This window comes from Phyllostomus discolor, chromosome 14 (genome assembly GCF_004126475.2).
Source record: "Phyllostomus discolor isolate MPI-MPIP mPhyDis1 chromosome 14, mPhyDis1.pri.v3, whole genome shotgun sequence".
Taxonomy (NCBI): domain Eukaryota; kingdom Metazoa; phylum Chordata; class Mammalia; order Chiroptera; family Phyllostomidae; genus Phyllostomus; species Phyllostomus discolor.
The window spans coordinates 25,084,517-25,101,800 of record NC_040916.2 but is presented as its reverse complement, the minus strand read 5'-3'; the positions used below and the strand labels follow the sequence as shown (position 1 = coordinate 25,101,800).

At 60.2% G+C, this 17,284-nt stretch overlaps 1 protein-coding gene across 3 annotated transcripts in view; it reads left to right on the top strand.

Annotated features, from left to right (window-relative positions):
• POU2F1 (POU class 2 homeobox 1) overlaps window positions 1-17,284 on the top strand; it is a 97,619-nt gene that overhangs the window by 60,707 nt on the left and 19,628 nt on the right. For 2 of the 3 annotated variants that reach the window (XM_036015114.1, XM_028530684.2), the window contains exons 3-5: window positions 12,769-12,869; window positions 15,313-15,366; window positions 16,998-17,117. In XM_036015114.1, the coding sequence (XP_035871007.1) occupies window positions 12,769-12,869; window positions 15,313-15,366; window positions 16,998-17,117 (275 nt within the window). The remainder of the gene's footprint in view (window positions 1-12,768; window positions 12,870-15,312; window positions 15,367-16,997; window positions 17,118-17,284) is intronic. The other variant, XM_036015115.1, reaches the window with a different exon arrangement.

The following is a 17,284-nucleotide window of genomic DNA, read 5'->3' as shown; positions in this document are numbered from 1 at the left end:
GATCGGTGTCCTCTCAACAGGTGTCCCGTCCGGGAAGGGGAGTGGCCGTGACGTCGCTCATAACGCCGTAGTCCTTCGGACGGGGCCTCGGCCCCCGGGGGAGCAGCGACACCCTCCCTCCCTTCCCCCCACGTGTGGCGGCGCCCCGTGCACTGGCTGTCTCTGCGTTTGCCTGTTCTGGGTGTTTATGTGAGTGGGCCGTGCGGACTTGTCTCTCTGTGGCTGACTCGCTTCACTCAGCATGACGGGGTCAAGGTCATCCGTGTTGTGGCACGTGTGGCCGAATAGCGTTCCGCGGTGTGCCGAGACCGCGTTTCGTTTGTCCGCTCGTCTGCGGGTGGGGACGCTGGCTTCCGCCGCCCACCCTCGGAGAGCGGCGCTGCGGCCGGCGCCGCCGCCCAGGCGCCCCAGTCCCTCGCCTCGCCTGCGGGCTGCAGGGCCGCCAGGGAGGTTCCTGGGTAGACAGCGCAGCTGCGTCACCATGCAGCCCTGGAGGTCGGAATCCCGACGCTGAGGCTTTGGAAGCGCTGTGTTCCCTCTGGAGGCTCTTTGGAGAGGCTGTCTCCTTCCCTTTTCTGGTTTCTGCCTGCCTGGGTGTGCGGCCTCTTTCTTCGTCTTCCAAGACGGAAGTGCGGCCTCTTCAAGGCTCCCTCTCTCTGGCCCCGCGTCCATGACCTCGAGTTCTCTGCCCCTCCGCCCCTTCCCCTCACAAGGACCGCCGTGATTACCTGGGACCCCCCAGACATCTCCCGCCTCCCCCGCCCCCTCACAAGCACCCCCCAGCCTCTGGAGAAGGGGCTCCCGCCTGCAGACCTTAGCGCAGCCGGAGTCGCGGCGCCCTTTACGTCGCCCTGCGGGGGCTGCTCCACGGCGTCCGGGGAGTGGGTCCGGCACCCTCACTCAGCCTCAGAGTGCGGCTCCCCGGTGCCTGCTTCGGGCTCAGGGTGGCCCTTGCCACTGCCGTCGCCTGTTAGTGTTCGTTATTTTATAATTGATGAAGGAGAAAGTGATATTAAGTTTAAAATTTCAAATATGAAATATTTTTTCTGATAATTGTTTAGAAATGTTAAAACTTAAAGTAACTGACTCACCTGTTGATTCACTGAGTTTGTACTGAATGGAATGTAAGTCTTTTTTCACCTGAATTATGACCGTGTAAGGCTCTGCTGTGCACTTGATTTTTCATTCAGGCTAGCTGTGTCCCCAGGGTAACATGAAGGTCTTTTGGGCAACTGAAAAGACCAGAGACATTTAGGAGCACAACGTAATATGTGTGTTCATGAGACACATTCAGAAGTCATCATCATCGGAAAGTCCTGGCAGCCGGTGACGAGTGGCTCCGTGGGGTTTATCCGTGCCACGGTCGGCGTCCTTGTCTCCAGGCGAGAGGGGGCCCGGAAAGACCGGCCACGGCGCGTGTTGCCGTGCGCCCTCCGAGGTCCCGTCCCAGCGTCCCCGCCAGCACCGGGTCTGGTGGCCGTTTCCGGTAAAGTGCCGGTGTTTGCGGGAGAGGCGCCGAAACGCGCTGGGGAGTAGACCCCACACCACGTTCTCACCGAAACGGGAGCGACCCAGGTTTCAGACTCAGAAGGGCCGCTTCCCCTTGAACTTGTGTTTATCTAAGCACCATTTCTAATGCTCCGTTGCTTGTGCCGTGGTTACCGTTTCAGTTGTTTCGCAGCTGACTGTGCGGGCTGCGTTCTGCGCTGGCCAGAGTGCTCACGAGCCGGCGGGAGGGAGCCGGCGGGAGGGGTGCCGTGCCCAGTGTCCCTGGGCCCCGTGCAGTGAGGCTGAACGGCGGTGGCTGCGGGGTCGGGGATACCAGCTGGACCCCGGGAGTCTCGGGGACGGCGCGCACTCTGTCCCTGCTGGTCTGGGAGTGTCGGCCACAGGGTGTGGCCTCTGGGAGATTCTGAGAGGGACTTGCGTGGCCCTGCCCGGGGTGCCCGCGGGGTGTGCTAGGTGTTTGGGGTGGGGGCTGTAATTGCTAAATCTATGAGAACACTCAATGGCATTCACACCAAGATTATACTTTTGTCGAATGAGTGACTGAGCAAATGACACTGTCACGAGAGGTGAGCTGACCACAGACTCAGACTTGGTAAGGCGGGGTGCACTCACTTTCACTGGCGCCCGGGGGGGGGCTGCGGGGCACCGCCAGAGGGGTGCTCTGGAAGGCAGCTCGTGCACAGAGCGTGGGGCTCTCGTCTCCCCCCTGGAGGGGAGTCGGGCTCAGGGTCCGGCCCTGTCACTCTTGGCGTGCCGTGTCTCTAACAGGCACGAGGGAGTTTTCCCGCCATGTGGAACGTGACGTCGCCGACCGCCCGGGCTCCGGCAGTGGCAGCGGAGGCTGGGGGCGGGCTTTGGGGGGCGTAAAAAAAGGAGGAGGAAAGGGAATGATGTCGAGTGAGTACCTGTGCTTCTCTCGGGGCCAGGCTGGATGGGGTGGCCACTGCCCCCTGCGCAGGGACTGCCTGATGGGGGAGGAGACTCCCCAAGGAGGTGACACGTTGGGTTCTGAAAGCACTGCATTGGGGGTGCCCCGGGGGGGGGGCTTGCCGGTAAAGGAGCAGTCTAGTGAAGGTAGCCGTCTGTTCCTGAGGAAGGAATCGGGCTCCTTCGGTAGCTGTGGACGCGTTCACGTTCACGTTCACGTTCACGGAGACGGCCTGCTGGGAAGAGCGGAGTAAGGACCAAGGACAGAGCTCTGCTGTAACCTCGTGTTTGGGGGGGGGGGGGTGCCTGCAGTAGTTCCCACACTGCCCTGTAGGGGGCCTCGGATCGCAGTCGCTCTGGCCACGCCACCGTGCCCAGGAGCTGCTGGCAGTGGGTTCAGGGCCTTAAGCATCAGGGGAGGCGGGTCCTGCAGGGAGGTCGGGACACAGGAAGCTTCACACGCGGCCTGTGGATTGGACAGTTAGTAGTGAGTGGGGACCTTTTAAAAGGCGTTAGGCGAGTGGTGGGGGAAGAAGCTGCTGCGGACAGAGGAGCGAGTGATGGCGGAAGGGGGACGATAACCCAGGGGACTCTGTAAGGGGAGCTGTGCAGCCGGTGGCTCAGAGCTCGGGCCCGGGGGCCACAGCGCCTGGGTTCAGACCCTGCTTCTCTTGGTTGTCAGGGGTATTGCCCCGGGCAGACCCTCTCCTTCTGTGCCTCCATTTGCACGGTGGTTGTGAGAGGGGGGTACATAGTAACGATGCACGGTGGTTGTGAGAGGGGGTACATAGTAACGATGCACGGTGGTTGTGAGGGGGGGTACATAGTAACGATGCACGGTGGTTGTGAGGGGGGGTACATAGTAACGATGCACTGCGGGTGTGAGAGGGGGTACATAGTAACGATGCACGGTGGTTGTGAGGGGGGGTACATAGTAACGATGCACTGCGGGTGTGAGAGGGGGTACATAGTAACGATGCACGGTGGTTGTGAGAGGGGGTACATAGTAACGATGCACGGTGGTTGTGAGAGAGGGGTACATAGTAACGATGCACGGTGGTTGTGAGAGGGGGTACATAGTAACGATGCACGGTGGTTGTGAGAGGGGGTACATAGTAACGATGCACTGCGGGTGTGAGAGGGGGTACATAGTAACGATGCACGGTGGTTGTGAGAGAGGGGTACATAGTAACGATGCACGGTGGTTGTGAGAGGGGGTACATAGTAACGATGCACGGTGGTTGTGAGGGGGGGTACATAGTAACGATGCACGGTGGTTGTGAGAGAGGGGTACATAGTAACGATGCACGGCGGTTGTGAGAGGGGGTACATAGTAACGATGCACGGTGGTTGTGAGGGGGGGTACATAGTAACGATGCACGGTGGTTGTGAGGGGGGGTACATAGTAACGATGCACGGTGGTTGTGAGAGAGGGGTACATAGTAACGATGCACGGTGGTTGTGAGAGGGGGTACATAGTAACGATGCACGGTGGTTGTGAGGGGGGGTACATAGTAACGATGCACGGTGGTTGTGAGAGAGGGGTACATAGTAACGATGCACGGTGGTTGTGAGAGGGGGTACATAGTAACGATGCACGGTGGTTGTGAGGGGGGGTACATAGTAACGATGCACGGTGGTTGTGAGAGGGGGTACATAGTAACGATGCACGGTGGTTGTGAGGGGGGGTACATAGTAACGATGCACGGTGGTTGTGAGGGGGGGTACATAGTAACGATGCACTGCGGGTGTGAGAGGGGGTACATAGTAACGATGCACTGCGGGTGTGAGAGGGGGTACATAGTAACGATGCACGGTGGTTGTGAGAGAGGGGTACATAGTAACGATGCACGGTGGTTGTGAGAGAGGGGTACATAGTAACGATGCACGGTGGTTGTGAGAGGGGGTACATAGTAACGATGCACGGTGGTTGTGAGAGGGGGTACATAGTAACGATGCACGGTGGTTGTGAGAGAGGGGTACATAGTAACGATGCACGGTGGTTGTGAGAGGGGGTACATAGTAACGATGCACGGTGGTTGTGAGAGGGGGTACATAGTAACGATGCACGGTGGTTGTGAGAGAGGGGTACATAGTAACGATGCACGGTGGTTGTGAGGGGGGGTACATAGTAACGATGCACTGCGGGTGTGAGAGGGGGGTACATAGTAACGATGCACGGTGGTTATGAGAGGGGGTACATAGTAACGATGCACGGTGGTTGTGAGAGGGGGTACATAGTAACGATGCACGGTGGTTGTGAGAGGGGTACATAGTAACGATGCACTGCGGGTGTGAGAGGGGGTACATAGTAACGATGCACGGTGGTTGTGAGAGAGGGGTACATAGTAACGATGCACGGTGGTTGTGAGAGGGGGTACATAGTAACGATGCACGGTGGTTGTGAGGGGGGGTACATAGTAACGATGCACGGTGGTTGTGAGGGGGGGTACATAGTAACGATGCACGGTGGTTGTGAGAGGGGGTACATAGTAACGATGCACGGTGGTTGTGAGAGGGGGTACATAGTAACGATGCACTGCGGGTGTGAGAGAGGGGTACATAGTAACGATGCACTGCGGGTGTGAGAGAGGGGTACATAGTAACGATGCACTGCGGGTGTGAGAGGGGGTACATAGTAACGATGCACTGCGGGTGTGAGAGGGGGTACATAGTAACGATGCACGGTGGTTGTGAGAGGGGGTACATAGTAACGATGCACGGTGGTTGTGAGAGAGGGGTACATAGTAACGATGCACTGCGGGTGTGAGAGGGGGTACATAGTAACGATGCACGGTGGTTGTGAGGGGGGGTACATAGTAACGATGCACGGTGGTTGTGAGGGGGGGTACATAGTAACGATGCACGGTGGTTGTGAGAGGGGGTACATAGTAACGATGCACGGTGGTTGTGAGAGGGGGTACATAGTAACGATGCACGGTGGTTGTGAGAGGGGGTACATAGTAACGATGCACTGCGGGTGTGAGAGGGGGTACATAGTAACGATGCACGGTGGTTGTGAGAGAGGGGTACATAGTAACGATGCACGGTGGTTGTGAGGGGGGGGTACATAGTAACGATGCACGGTGGTTGTGAGGGGGGGGTACATAGTAACGATGCACGGTGGTTGTGAGGGGGGGTACATAGTAACGATGCACGGTGGTTGTGAGGGGGGGTACATAGTAACGATGCACGGTGGTTGTGAGAGAGGGGTACATAGTAACGATGCACGGTGGTTGTGAGAGGGGGTACATAGTAACGATGCACGGTGGTTGTGAGAGAGGGGTACATAGTAACGATGCACGGTGGTTGTGAGAGGGGTGTACATAGTAACGATGCACGGTGGTTGTGAGGGGGGGTACATAGTAACGATGCACGGTGGTTGTGAGAGGGGGTACATAGTAACGATGCACGGTGGTTGTGAGGGGGGGTACATAGTAACGATGCACGGTGGTTGTGAGGGGGGGTACATAGTAACGATGCACGGTGGTTGTGAGAGGGGGTACATAGTAACGATGCACGGTGGTTGTGAGAGGGGGTACATAGTAACGATGCACGGTGGTTGTGAGGGGGGGTACATAGTAACGATGCACGGTGGTTGTGAGGGGGGGTACATAGTAACGATGCACGGTGGTTGTGAGGGGGGGTACATAGTAACGATGCACGGTGGTTGTGAGAGGGGGTACATAGTAACGATGCACTGCGGGTGTGAGAGGGGGTACATAGTAACGATGCACTGCGGGTGTGAGAGGGGGTACATAGTAACGATGCACTGCGGGTGTGAGAGGGGGTACATAGTAACGATGCACGGTGGTTGTGAGAGAGGGGTACATAGTAACGATGCACGGTGGTTGTGAGAGGGGGTACATAGTAACGATGCACGGTGGTTGTGAGAGGGGGTACATAGTAACGATGCACGGCGGTTGTGAGAGGGGGGTACATAGTAACGATGCACGGTGGTTGTGAGGGGGGGTACATAGTAACGATGCACGGTGGTTGTGAGAGGGGGTACATAGTAACGATGCACGGTGGTTGTGAGAGGGGGTACATAGTAACGATGCACGGCGGTTGTGAGAGGGGGTACATAGTAACGATGCACGGTGGTTGTGAGAGGGGGTACATAGTAACGATGCACTGCGGGTGTGAGAGGGGGTACATAGTAACGATGCACGGTGGTTGTGAGGGGGGGATACATAGTAACGATGCACGGTGGTGGTGAGAGGGGGTACATAGTAACGATGCACGGTGGTTGTGAGAGGGGGGTACATAGTAACGATACATAGTAACGATGCACGGCGGTTGTGAGGGGGGGTACATAGTAACGATGCACGGTGGTTGTGAGAGGGGGTACATAGTAACGATGCACGGTGGTTGTGAGGGGGGGTACATAGTAACGATGCACGGTGGTTGTGAGAGGGGGTACATAGTAACGATGCACGGTGGTTGTGAGGGGGGGTACATAGTAACGATGCACGGTGGTTGTGAGGGGGGGTACATAGTAACGATGCACGGTGGTTGTGAGAGGGGGTACATAGTAACGATGCACGGTGGTTGTGAGAGGGGGTACATAGTAACGATGCACGGTGGTTGTGAGGGGGGGGTACATAGTAACGATGCACGGTGGTTGTGAGGGGGGGTACATAGTAACGATGCACGGTGGTTGTGAGGGGGGGTACATAGTAACGATGCACTGCGGGTGTGAGAGAGGGGTACATAGTAACGATGCACTGCGGGTGTGAGAGGGGGTACATAGTAACGATGCACTGCGGGTGTGAGAGGGGGTACATAGTAACGATGCACTGCGGGTGTGAGAGGGGGTACATAGTAACGATGCACGGTGGTTGTGAGAGGGGGTACATAGTAACGATGCACGGTGGTTGTGAGAGGGGGTACATAGTAACGATGCACTGCGGGTGTGAGAGGGGGTACATAGTAACGATGCACTGCGGGTGTGAGAGAGGGGTACATAGTAACGATGCACGGTGGTTGTGAGAGAGGGGTACATAGTAACGATGCACGGTGGTTGTGAGAGGGGGTACATAGTAACGATGCACGGTGGTTGTGAGAGGGGGTACATAGTAACGATGCACTGCGGGTGTGAGAGGGGGTACATAGTAACGATGCACGGTGGTTGTGAGAGAGGGGTACATAGTAACGATGCACGGTGGTTGTGAGAGGGGGTACATAGTAACGATGCACGGTGGTTGTGAGGGGGGGTACATAGTAACGATGCACTGCGGGTGTGAGAGGGGGTACATAGTAACGATGCACGGTGGTTGTGAGAGGGGGTACATAGTAACGATGCACGGTGGTTGTGAGGGGGGGTACATAGTAACGATGCACGGTGGTTGTGAGGGGGGGTACATAGTAACGATGCACTGCGGGTGTGAGAGGGGGTACATAGTAACGATGCACGGTGGTTGTGAGAGAGGGGGTACATAGTAACGATGCACTGCGGGTGTGAGAGAGGGGTACATAGTAACGATGCACGGTGGTTGTGAGAGAGGGGTACATAGTAACGATGCACGGTGGTTGTGAGAGGGGGTACATAGTAACGATGCACGGTGGTTGTGAGAGGGGGTACATAGTAACGATGCACGGCGGTTGTGAGAGGGGGGTACATAGTAACGATGCACGGTGGTTGTGAGGGGGGGTACATAGTAACGATGCACGGTGGTTGTGAGAGGGGGTACATAGTAACGATGCACGGTGGTTGTGAGAGGGGGTACATAGTAACGATGCACGGCGGTTGTGAGAGGGGGTACATAGTAACGATGCACGGTGGTTGTGAGAGGGGGTACATAGTAACGATGCACTGCGGGTGTGAGAGGGGGTACATAGTAACGATGCACTGCGGGTGTGAGAGGAGGGTACATAGTAACGATGCACGGCGGTTGTGAGGGGGGGATACATAGTAACGATGCACGGTGGTGGTGAGAGGGGGTACATAGTAACGATGCACGGTGGTTGTGAGAGGGGGTACATAGTAACGATGCACTGCGGGTGTGAGAGGGGGTACATAGTAACGATGCACGGTGGTTGTGAGAGAGGGGTACATAGTAACGATGCACGGTGGGTGTGAGAGGGGGTACATAGTAACGATGCACGGTGGTTGTGAGGGGGGATACATAGTAACGATGCACGGTGGTGGTGAGAGGGGGTACATAGTAACGATGCACGGTGGTTGTGAGAGGGGGGTACATAGTAACGATACATAGTAACGATGCACGGCGGTTGTGAGGGGGGGTACATAGTAACGATACATAGTAACGATGCACTGCCCAGATTTGGAGTATCCGTGAAAGTGACCCAACGCTGAAAAGGCTTGGTACTGGCAATACTGTGAACTAAGGGGAAGGTACGAGGGGGAAGGGAGCAGCAAAGAGGGGGAGTGAAAGCCCCCAGGGAGGAACAGCTGCGCACTCCGGGCACTGGGGGGGGGGGGGGGAGATGAGGCAATGTGGAGCAGAAGGGGCCCTCGCCCTTCAAGGGGGGGGTGAGGGGAGGAGTGAAGATAGGTGCAGATAACACGTGCCGATGAGCACATCTCCAGGCAGGAGGACGCACTCCAGACAGGGTTAGGGACAGAGAGCGTCGGGGTGTCCTTGTGGGGTTGGGGAAGGGCGCGGAGGGGCCGGGTGCCACAAGGAGGGCCGCTCGGGCACGTGAGCAGTGCGGGCGGGGTTGTGGCAGAGGGTCCTGATCTAAGCCAGGGGCCCTGGCACCGGGCAACACCAGAGGGTTAGGGGTTTCACTGCAGCTTCCAGGGGCTTCCTCGTGTTTCTGAAGCAGGTGGGAAGCTGCCGCCACCTGGCCGGCTTGCGCCTTCAAGGGGAAGCCGGGGAGGCAGTGTTTGCCTGGGCGAGGGGCAGCGGGACTGTTTGCTGGGAGTTCTTCTTGCCGACAGAGTTGTTCATGTGACGTTCAAGTTTTAGAATAAGGACTTTCTTTCTGCTTTCCTTGGTCCTGAAAGTATTTCCTTCATGTGACATGTGTAAGTTTTATACTTGCCTTTGTCAGGTTTTAGTGTCAAGGTTTTGCTGGCCTCATAAAATGAATTGGGAAGTATTTCCCTCTCCTCCAACTCTGGAAAGGCTGTGTAAGATTGGATGTGTTTTTCCTTAGATTTTTGGAAGCAAACAGGAAAATTGTCTAGGCTTTCATTTGGCAGGTGGGTATTTTTATTTGCTAATTTAATGCCTTCAAATGCTATGAGCCTCTTGGGATTATCTGTTTCTTCTTGGGTCGGTCTCGATGCATCTCTTTTCTGGAGCCGTCCGCACCCACTTCCTGTGTGACCGGCGTGAAGGCGTCGGTCTGCAGCCGTCCCCCCCAGCGCCGGCGGCGTCTGCCCGTGCCGCCGTCCCGTCAGCCTCAGCGGCGCCCTGGCTCCCCTCCCCCTCCCCCTTCTCGTCTCCTCTCGGCAGAGCTCTGTATGGTGCTGCAGAAAGAACCCAGCTGGTGTTTCTGTCGCGGTTACGGCTGCGATACAAATAAATGCAATAGTTAATAAGTAATAATACGAGTGTAAACTCTGTTCCGCGTACTCACATCTGGAACCCTCCGTTTGCCCACCCCAGCGTGGGTTTTGTTGTCTTCCCTGTTTCCGGCCCTTTCCTCTGGTCTGTCTGGGTGAGCCTCCCCCTCCGCTCCCCCTCTCTGCACGCAGACGGTGCCAGGCTGCCCTCCCACGGCCCCACGGCCGGCTTCGGGGCGCCCCCCCCCACCCCCGCCCCGGTGCCGGCAGGTGCCCCTGGCCTCTTCCACCCCCTTCTCTGTGTCTGGTCTCACTCCATAGCCACTCCTGCTCTCCCGACTCGGACCGTCGCCTCTCGGGAGTGACTAGCCAGGGCCAGGGAACCCACTCCATGCCTTGGCCCTCCACCACCCAGCTGTGACATCCCGAGCAGCACACTTAGGGTCCCCGAGTCCGCTTCCTCACTGGCGAGGTCCGGAGCCGGGTGCGAGATCTCCGAGGTTCCCCGAGCGACGCCGTCCTAGCAACGCGTTCGAGGCGGCTGTAGCTCTGGCCCCGCCCTTGGTGAACGCCTCGGGGCCACTTCCTGCGTGTGTGTCTGAACTCTCTGTGCCGCTCGACCCCCCCCTCGTCCCCCTCACCCTCCCCCCACCCTGTGGGTCGCCCCGCGGCTTCAGGTGGGTGGGCCCTTGTTCCCCGGGCACACGTCTGGCCCTGGCTGCCGACACCCCCGTCCCCCCCCGCCCCCCGTGGTCCTCACGCTCAGGCGTGCGTGCGTGTCCCTGCTCCCTGCTCCTCTGCCCCCCTGCCCCCAGCCGGTCCAGGTCTGTTCTGTAAGACCGACTTCTGTGTTGCATCTGCCTCCTTCTGCCCCTCACCCCTGACGGAGCCTCGTCGCTTTCTTAGAAGAAGACCTGCCTTTGCATCTCACGCCCCTTCCCCTCCGCGGCCGTCGGGGGCGTTCTCCTGGCCCCGCGGGCTCGGGCAGCCTCTGTCGGTCTCGCGTTATTGGGTGCTTTGTGGTCTGTAGGTAGGGGCTCGTTGCCCTTTCCGTGGGAACGTGCAGGTGGAACCGGCGTGCGCACTCGCCCTAGGCTCCTGGTCGTGCAGCGCGCGGTCCTGGAGGACGCCGCAGCCGGCAGCGTGCCCGCCCCCAGGGCCGGTCTCGCCTTCCCAGGCCGCGTCTGCCTCGGCCTCCTTGCCCCGCTGTCAGGCCTGGGGCGTGCCTCTCTGACGCGGCCAGTCTTGTTCGTTGTTTTGTTTTCCAGTGGCTTTACCTTCTATTTTTTAACTAACTTCCTTTTATTATGTTTTTTTGTTACCATTCAGTCCCCTCACACCTCCTGCCCCCGGCAGTCACCGCCCGGGTGCGTCCCTGAGCCCTTTCTCCTTTTCGCTCCGGCCCCCCCCCCCCCCCGGCCCCTCCCCACGCTGCCCGCCTGCTCCCCGTCTCCGAGTCTGTCTCCAGTCCTCCCGTTCGTTCCGCTTGCTCAGTCGGTGCCACGTGTGACTGAGGTCACGTGGCGTGTGTCTTTCTCTGGCTGGCTTGTTTCACTCGGCATGATGCTCTCCAGGTCCGTCCGTGCTGTCGCAGAGGGTGAGGCTCCCTTTTTGTGGCGGAGCAGTGCTCCACTGTGTGCAAGTCCCACAGTCGTTCTGTCCGCTCGTCTAGTGGTGGGCACTCGGGCGCTTCCATGGCTCAGCAGCTGCGGGTAGTGCTGCGACCGAACCTGAGTCGTGATTCCTGCACGGGGGCGGGGGCAGAGGCCGGAGCGGGTGACAAAGTGCGCGGCCTGAAGAGGGTGGCACTTCCCTAGTGTGTGCCTTCTGCGCGTGACCCTGGACGCTCCAGATGTAGGCCCAGCCCGTACTCGCCGTCACTGCCCGACACAGCGGGCAGCGTCTCAGCTGCACGCGTCTGGGCAGCTCTGCGGCCTCCTGCTCACGGAACCTTTAGGGGGGCACCCTGAAAGAACAATCACTCAGAGGTTTTAAGGAGGCGAAACACACACACACACACCCCTCTTACAGTTATCTCAAGGAACAGGGAGACATTTGCTGGAAATTAGGATGTACAGTGGACAGGTTCCACCGTTCGGAAATACCCCCGAGGCCCTAGCCGGTGCCCCTCGCTGCTGTGCGTGTGCGCGTGCACGTGGGGCGGCGAGGACGAGCAGACGGCGTGTCCCGGCGGCGGGCGATGCAAGGGCAGTGCCCGAGCGTGTGTCTTGATGATTCTTGCCGGTTGCTGTGGCCTGTCACATCTTGCTCAGTAGAGAGCATTCTGGTCATTTCTAGTTAGTGGCTGGATGTGGCCATTTGAAAACAACGTGCTACATGCCTTGGGAAATATTTGGGGCGGCGTGTCTCCCCATAAGCTGGTCCTGGTCTCACAGCACTCGTAAGACCGGGAGCACCGCGCAGCCCCTGCTGGCTGTTACGGGCATCGCCCCGTGCTCGGGGGCCGAAGGGACCGGTGCCACCCCGGCGGCTGTCGGGTAAGCGGCTGCCTCTGCCTCGGCTTGTCCCTGACCAGTGCAGGGAGGAGCCCGTCTCGTCTCGTCAGAGCCACCCCCGGGTGCCTTCTGCCCACACACCGCGAGGGTGACGCCCGCTGGGAGCCCGTCTCTACCGTTCCCTTCAGCACGGGCGACGGGCCTTGCACGTCCGACCCCTTGCCCATGCACCGCGTCCACGCCTGAGCTCTCGGCGCCGCCTAGGTCGTGACCCGTCACTCACATGTCTGCCCCTTCCCCGGGCTCTCCCCGCGCCCCTCTTCCTCGGGGTGCCGGAGAACGGCTTGTGCGGAGTGCACGCCCGAGCCCTGTCGGTACGCTCCTCTGCTTGTGTCCTAGGCACACAGACGAACGGCCTGGACTTCCAGAAGCAGCCGGTGCCCGTCGGAGGCGCGATCTCCACAGCCCAGGCCCAGGCTTTCTTCGGACACCTCCACCAGGTAGGGGGCTGTTCTGCTGCGGGGGGGGGGGGGGGGGGCGAGGGGCGGGGACGCTGGGCCTCCCTCCCCGGGGGAGGGGGGTGATCGCACCTGGCGCTCCTCTCTTCTCGCCGTGCTTTTCTGAACGGCGCGTCCACAGTCCTGCAGCTCTGGTGGCTGTGCAGCGACCGCCCCCGCCGCTGCGTGGGGACACGGCTCCTTGCTGTGAGTGGCGCGTGTCACCAGCAGGGCTGCGGTCTCCGCGTGCCTGTGTCTGAGGCTCCACCCCCACCCGCTGTGGCCTCCAGCACCTGCGACCTCGGGGCGCGGCCCCTCCCCCGAGACGCTGGCAGCGTGTGGCCCAGGGTTCCAGGGTCAGAGGCGTAGCTTGGGTGTCGCTAGGGAATCTCAGTCGCATCGCCTCTGGGTGGAAGCCTGGGGGGGCGGAGGGCAGGATGCTCAGAAGCCTCAGGCCTCTCCTCGCAGACCCTCCCCATCACATGGACCACGCCAGCTGCCCTTGTGGTGCCCGGGCCTGAGCCCCCGGCCAGATGGCCGAGTCGGCTGCACAGTGCCCTGGCGGGCTGGTGTCACTCGGCCTCTGTGTCATCCTGACGGGGACGCAGGGCTGGATACGGTCACGAGGACCGACTCCGACAAGCTCAGGTCGGGGCCCTCCGTGAATCAGCCGCCTGCGCCCTGCACAGCTTGCCCCCCCGCGCCGTGACAGACTGGGCAGGCTGGGGGGTCGGTCTGACTGCGGGGCAGACGCGACAGCCGGTGCCCGGCGTGGCCTGTGTCGCGGGTCAGGGCCAGAGGCTGCACCTCCTCTGCGTGTCTGTGCCTGGGCCCTCCCCTCGGCCCGGGGCTGCTCCTGAGCTAACGGTCTTGAGCTTACCGCCCTCCTGGCCGCCCTCCCGGTCGCCCTGTGTCTGAAATGTGTTCTTTACAAACCTTTGGATTTTTTGTTTGGGGTTTTGTGTTTTGGATTCGTATCTACTAATAGGACTGCAGGGTATTTTTTAAATTGAGGCGAAACTGGTACAACGTTGTACTTCCATGTCCGCAGGACTGGTGGTCACCACCACTGACCCCCAGCCCATGCTCCTGTCTTTGAGTTTGTTTGGGGACAACCGGCTTTAAATAAAGGACATAGCACCTTGTTACCGTTCGGCTCTGCGCCCTGCACTGAGCCCCACGCCCGCCCAGAGTGGGGCGCCCGCCCAGAGTGGAGCGCCAGGAGATGCTGATGCTCTGTGCCGGGCCCGAAGGGAGCGCGTGTCCCCCTGCCAGCGACGCTGCGGTGCCCAGTCGGCCAGGGTTGGCCTCGGGGTAGCTCGTGGCTCCTCCCCTCCACCCGTGTCCTGGCCGTTCCAGGACACGCCGTGGACGGTGTGCCGCTCCCACTGCTGCCGCCGCCCTGGCTCAAGCCGCCGTTACACCGCCCCGGCCGAGTCATCGCCGGCCTGCCCCGGGCTGTCTGGGCCTGCAGGGCATCGGCGTGTTTGGGGGTGCAGACCGGTTATCCCATGAGGTGTCTCTCAGCCCGGGTTTGTCTGGTGCTTCATCGCGACGAGACTCGGCCGGGACGACCACAGAGGTGATGCCACTCTCTTCCTAGTGCACCCACCAGAGGTGCGTGCGGCGTCGCTGGTAGCTTCATGGCCACTCGTCTCCCGGGAGCCTCCGAATACAGTCACCGCTGCCCCGCTCATGGGGAGTGCCTCTGGGGAGGTCGCTGCGGTCGCGGGAGTGTCACGTCACTCCCCGTGTGGCGCCGTCAGTGACAGGGTGTCCGTTGGTGACGTTCGCCAGAATTGGTTCTCACTGTCATGGTGTCAGGTGGTGTCCCTATTCGATGTGACCGTCCGTGGCGGGACTCCCCGAGCGATGAGGTGCCTGCTCTGAATACGACAGACCCCCCCCGTGTGGTGTGTGGGACGGAGCCTTCGCTGCAGCCAGCAGCGTTGCGTTTCCTGACTGTGAGTGCCTGCAGGCCTTGGCTATGGAGGTGTGTGTGCGCCTGTGAGAGTGCTACCCGGGCATCGCGTGTGGGGATCTGAGGTTAGAACGAGCAGGTCACCGTGATGGTTCGTAATGAGAGACACGGTGTCCCTGAGTAGCTTGTTCTTCTGTGTGTCTGCACACAGCGCGGGGGGTGAGTTGAGCCTTCAGTGTCCCCGTGTCCCCAGACGAGCGGAGTGGAGACGCAAGGCACGCCTGACGCGAGCGTGGTGCCCGGCACGGCCGGCCCAGCTGGGCGGGACGCCCCTCCAGACGCGGTGGGAGCAGCGCCTTCCGCGCCCGTCCGCACAGTTCCAGCCCCAGGGGAGAGACCCAGAGGCTCAGCGACACCCCACTAAGGCTCAGCGACACCCCACTAAGGCTCCTGAGGTCCTTGCTGACGACAGTCTGGGGGCGATGTTGACATGTCGGCCCTAACTCCCCCGGTGCTTCCTTGCAGGTGCAGCTCGCCGGCACGGGTCTGCAGGCTGCTGCCCAGTCCTTAAATGTGCAGGTGAGCGGGGCAGGCGGGGTGGGAAGTCTTCTGTCCTCCCCGCGTTCTCCCAGTTTTATGTAATGAGTATGCAGTAGCTTTATAACAGGAAGCACTTACAAGCGTTACCTTTTTTTATCACTGATTCTCATGAAGATCCAAATAATGATAATCTCTGCCATTGATGAAGATGAATTGTACATCGTGCCACTGTGCATGGTCGAAGGTGACCGAGAAAAGTCTGCTTTCAGGGTTCCATGCACAAGTCCGGGGCCGAGGGTGTCGTCAGTGCCCCCGTTTCCGGGTCTCTTCGTCACCGTCCCCGTGTGTCGGGGAGCCCCGCGGGGCGGGGCCGAGGGGCGGGGTCCTGCTCGGCGCCGGCTGCCAGCTGCGCGGCCTTGGCGGGCCACGTCGCCGCCCAGAGCCCGCGTGTTCTTCCTGCACTTCAGCGGGAGAGTTCGGGGCTCCCGAGGGCGGCTCTCTGCCCTGAACTGTCCCGGCTCTCGGGCTCACCGTGAGCCCGGTGTGCGGGCCCGTGGGTGGAGAGGGCGGCGTCGGACGGGCACGGGGTCCGGCAGCGCCAGTCCGGCTCCGCTGCCGCCGTGCGCCGTGTGGCAGAGCGGGCCCCGCCCAGGCGTAGGCCTGGCTCCTCAGTGTTTCCTCGGACCTGCCGCGTCCTGTCAGTGACGGGTGTGGGTCACCGGAGGTCGAGAGGGAAACAGCATTCTGGGAGACTGACTTCAGGGTTGCCAGCGACGGAAGGCCTTGGGCTGAGCGTCCCGTGAGGCCCGGTGGCACACGGACCCAGTAACAACACATGGGAGCGAGGAGGGGAAAGGAAAGGGGATGATGTGACCTTCCTTTCTGAGGGGGAGGAGGCGGGAAGTTGTCTCGGTTGCCATGGTGAACTCTCGTCCCATAGAGGGATGTTGGCAAACAGGCCGTGTCTCCAGTGCCGAGTGTTTACGGTCCTGCTCTGTAATTATCTCTCACTGACGGGCAGGATTAATCAGAGCCCCGTGTTAATTAGCTGTGCTGCAGCCCCAAACAGGTGGTGGGAAACATGCGGGTCTGCGCAGAATCTCGGTGCTCCGCACCACCGGCGCCGATTACCAGGGGACTTTCTCCGGGCGGCCTTCCAGGAGCGAGTCCCCCCACCCCGCCCGCAGCGGTCGCACGGCCCCCCTTGCCTGTGCGCTACCTGGCCGCCACGCCAGAGTCGCGCCTGTTTAAATGGTGGCGGAGGAGCTTCTTGGGCCGTGGTCCCTCGGGGAGGCGGTGGCGGCGAGTCTCAGGCCCCCCGCCCAACGCAGGCCGGGGCCGGGCCGCGGGGGCCCGGACTCGGAGGGTCAGAGACGAGCTCTCGCCGCCCTGTTCCAGAGGGGAGGCTGTGGGCGAGTTCCGTGCTTTGTGGAGGACAAGTTATTTTCTGTTGTTAAAAATTATAATTGCAGTTTTGCTGGCAGTGGAACAAAAAAAAATCTAAAAACTTAGTGTGTAAAATTAGGAAAGTATGAGGATTTATAAGAAAGGAAAAGAGCAAAGCCGGAAACTCAGGACTGAGGTCATGGACTAAGCAGTTCTTGCACGATGGGGTACTGCTGATCACGCTGCTTGTGATGCCCGACCTGGAATCTCTTTGCTCCCTTCAGTCTAAATCCAGCGAGGAGACGGGGGACGCCCAGCAGCCCAGCCAGCCCTCCCCGCAGCCGTCGGTGCCGGCAGCCCTCCCGCAGACCCAGCTCATGCTGGCCGGAGGGCAGATCACCGGGGTGAGTGTCCCTGAGAGCGCCGCGCTGCCGCCGTCCCCCTTTCCCTCGGGACCGGCCGGGTCCGGCAGGTAGGCGGTCACGGCTGCGCCTGGCATGCGCACAGCGTCCGGGAACTTCCTGTACTGGAGGCGGCTCTGAGAAGGGGATTTTCTTTAGTTTTCAGGGTG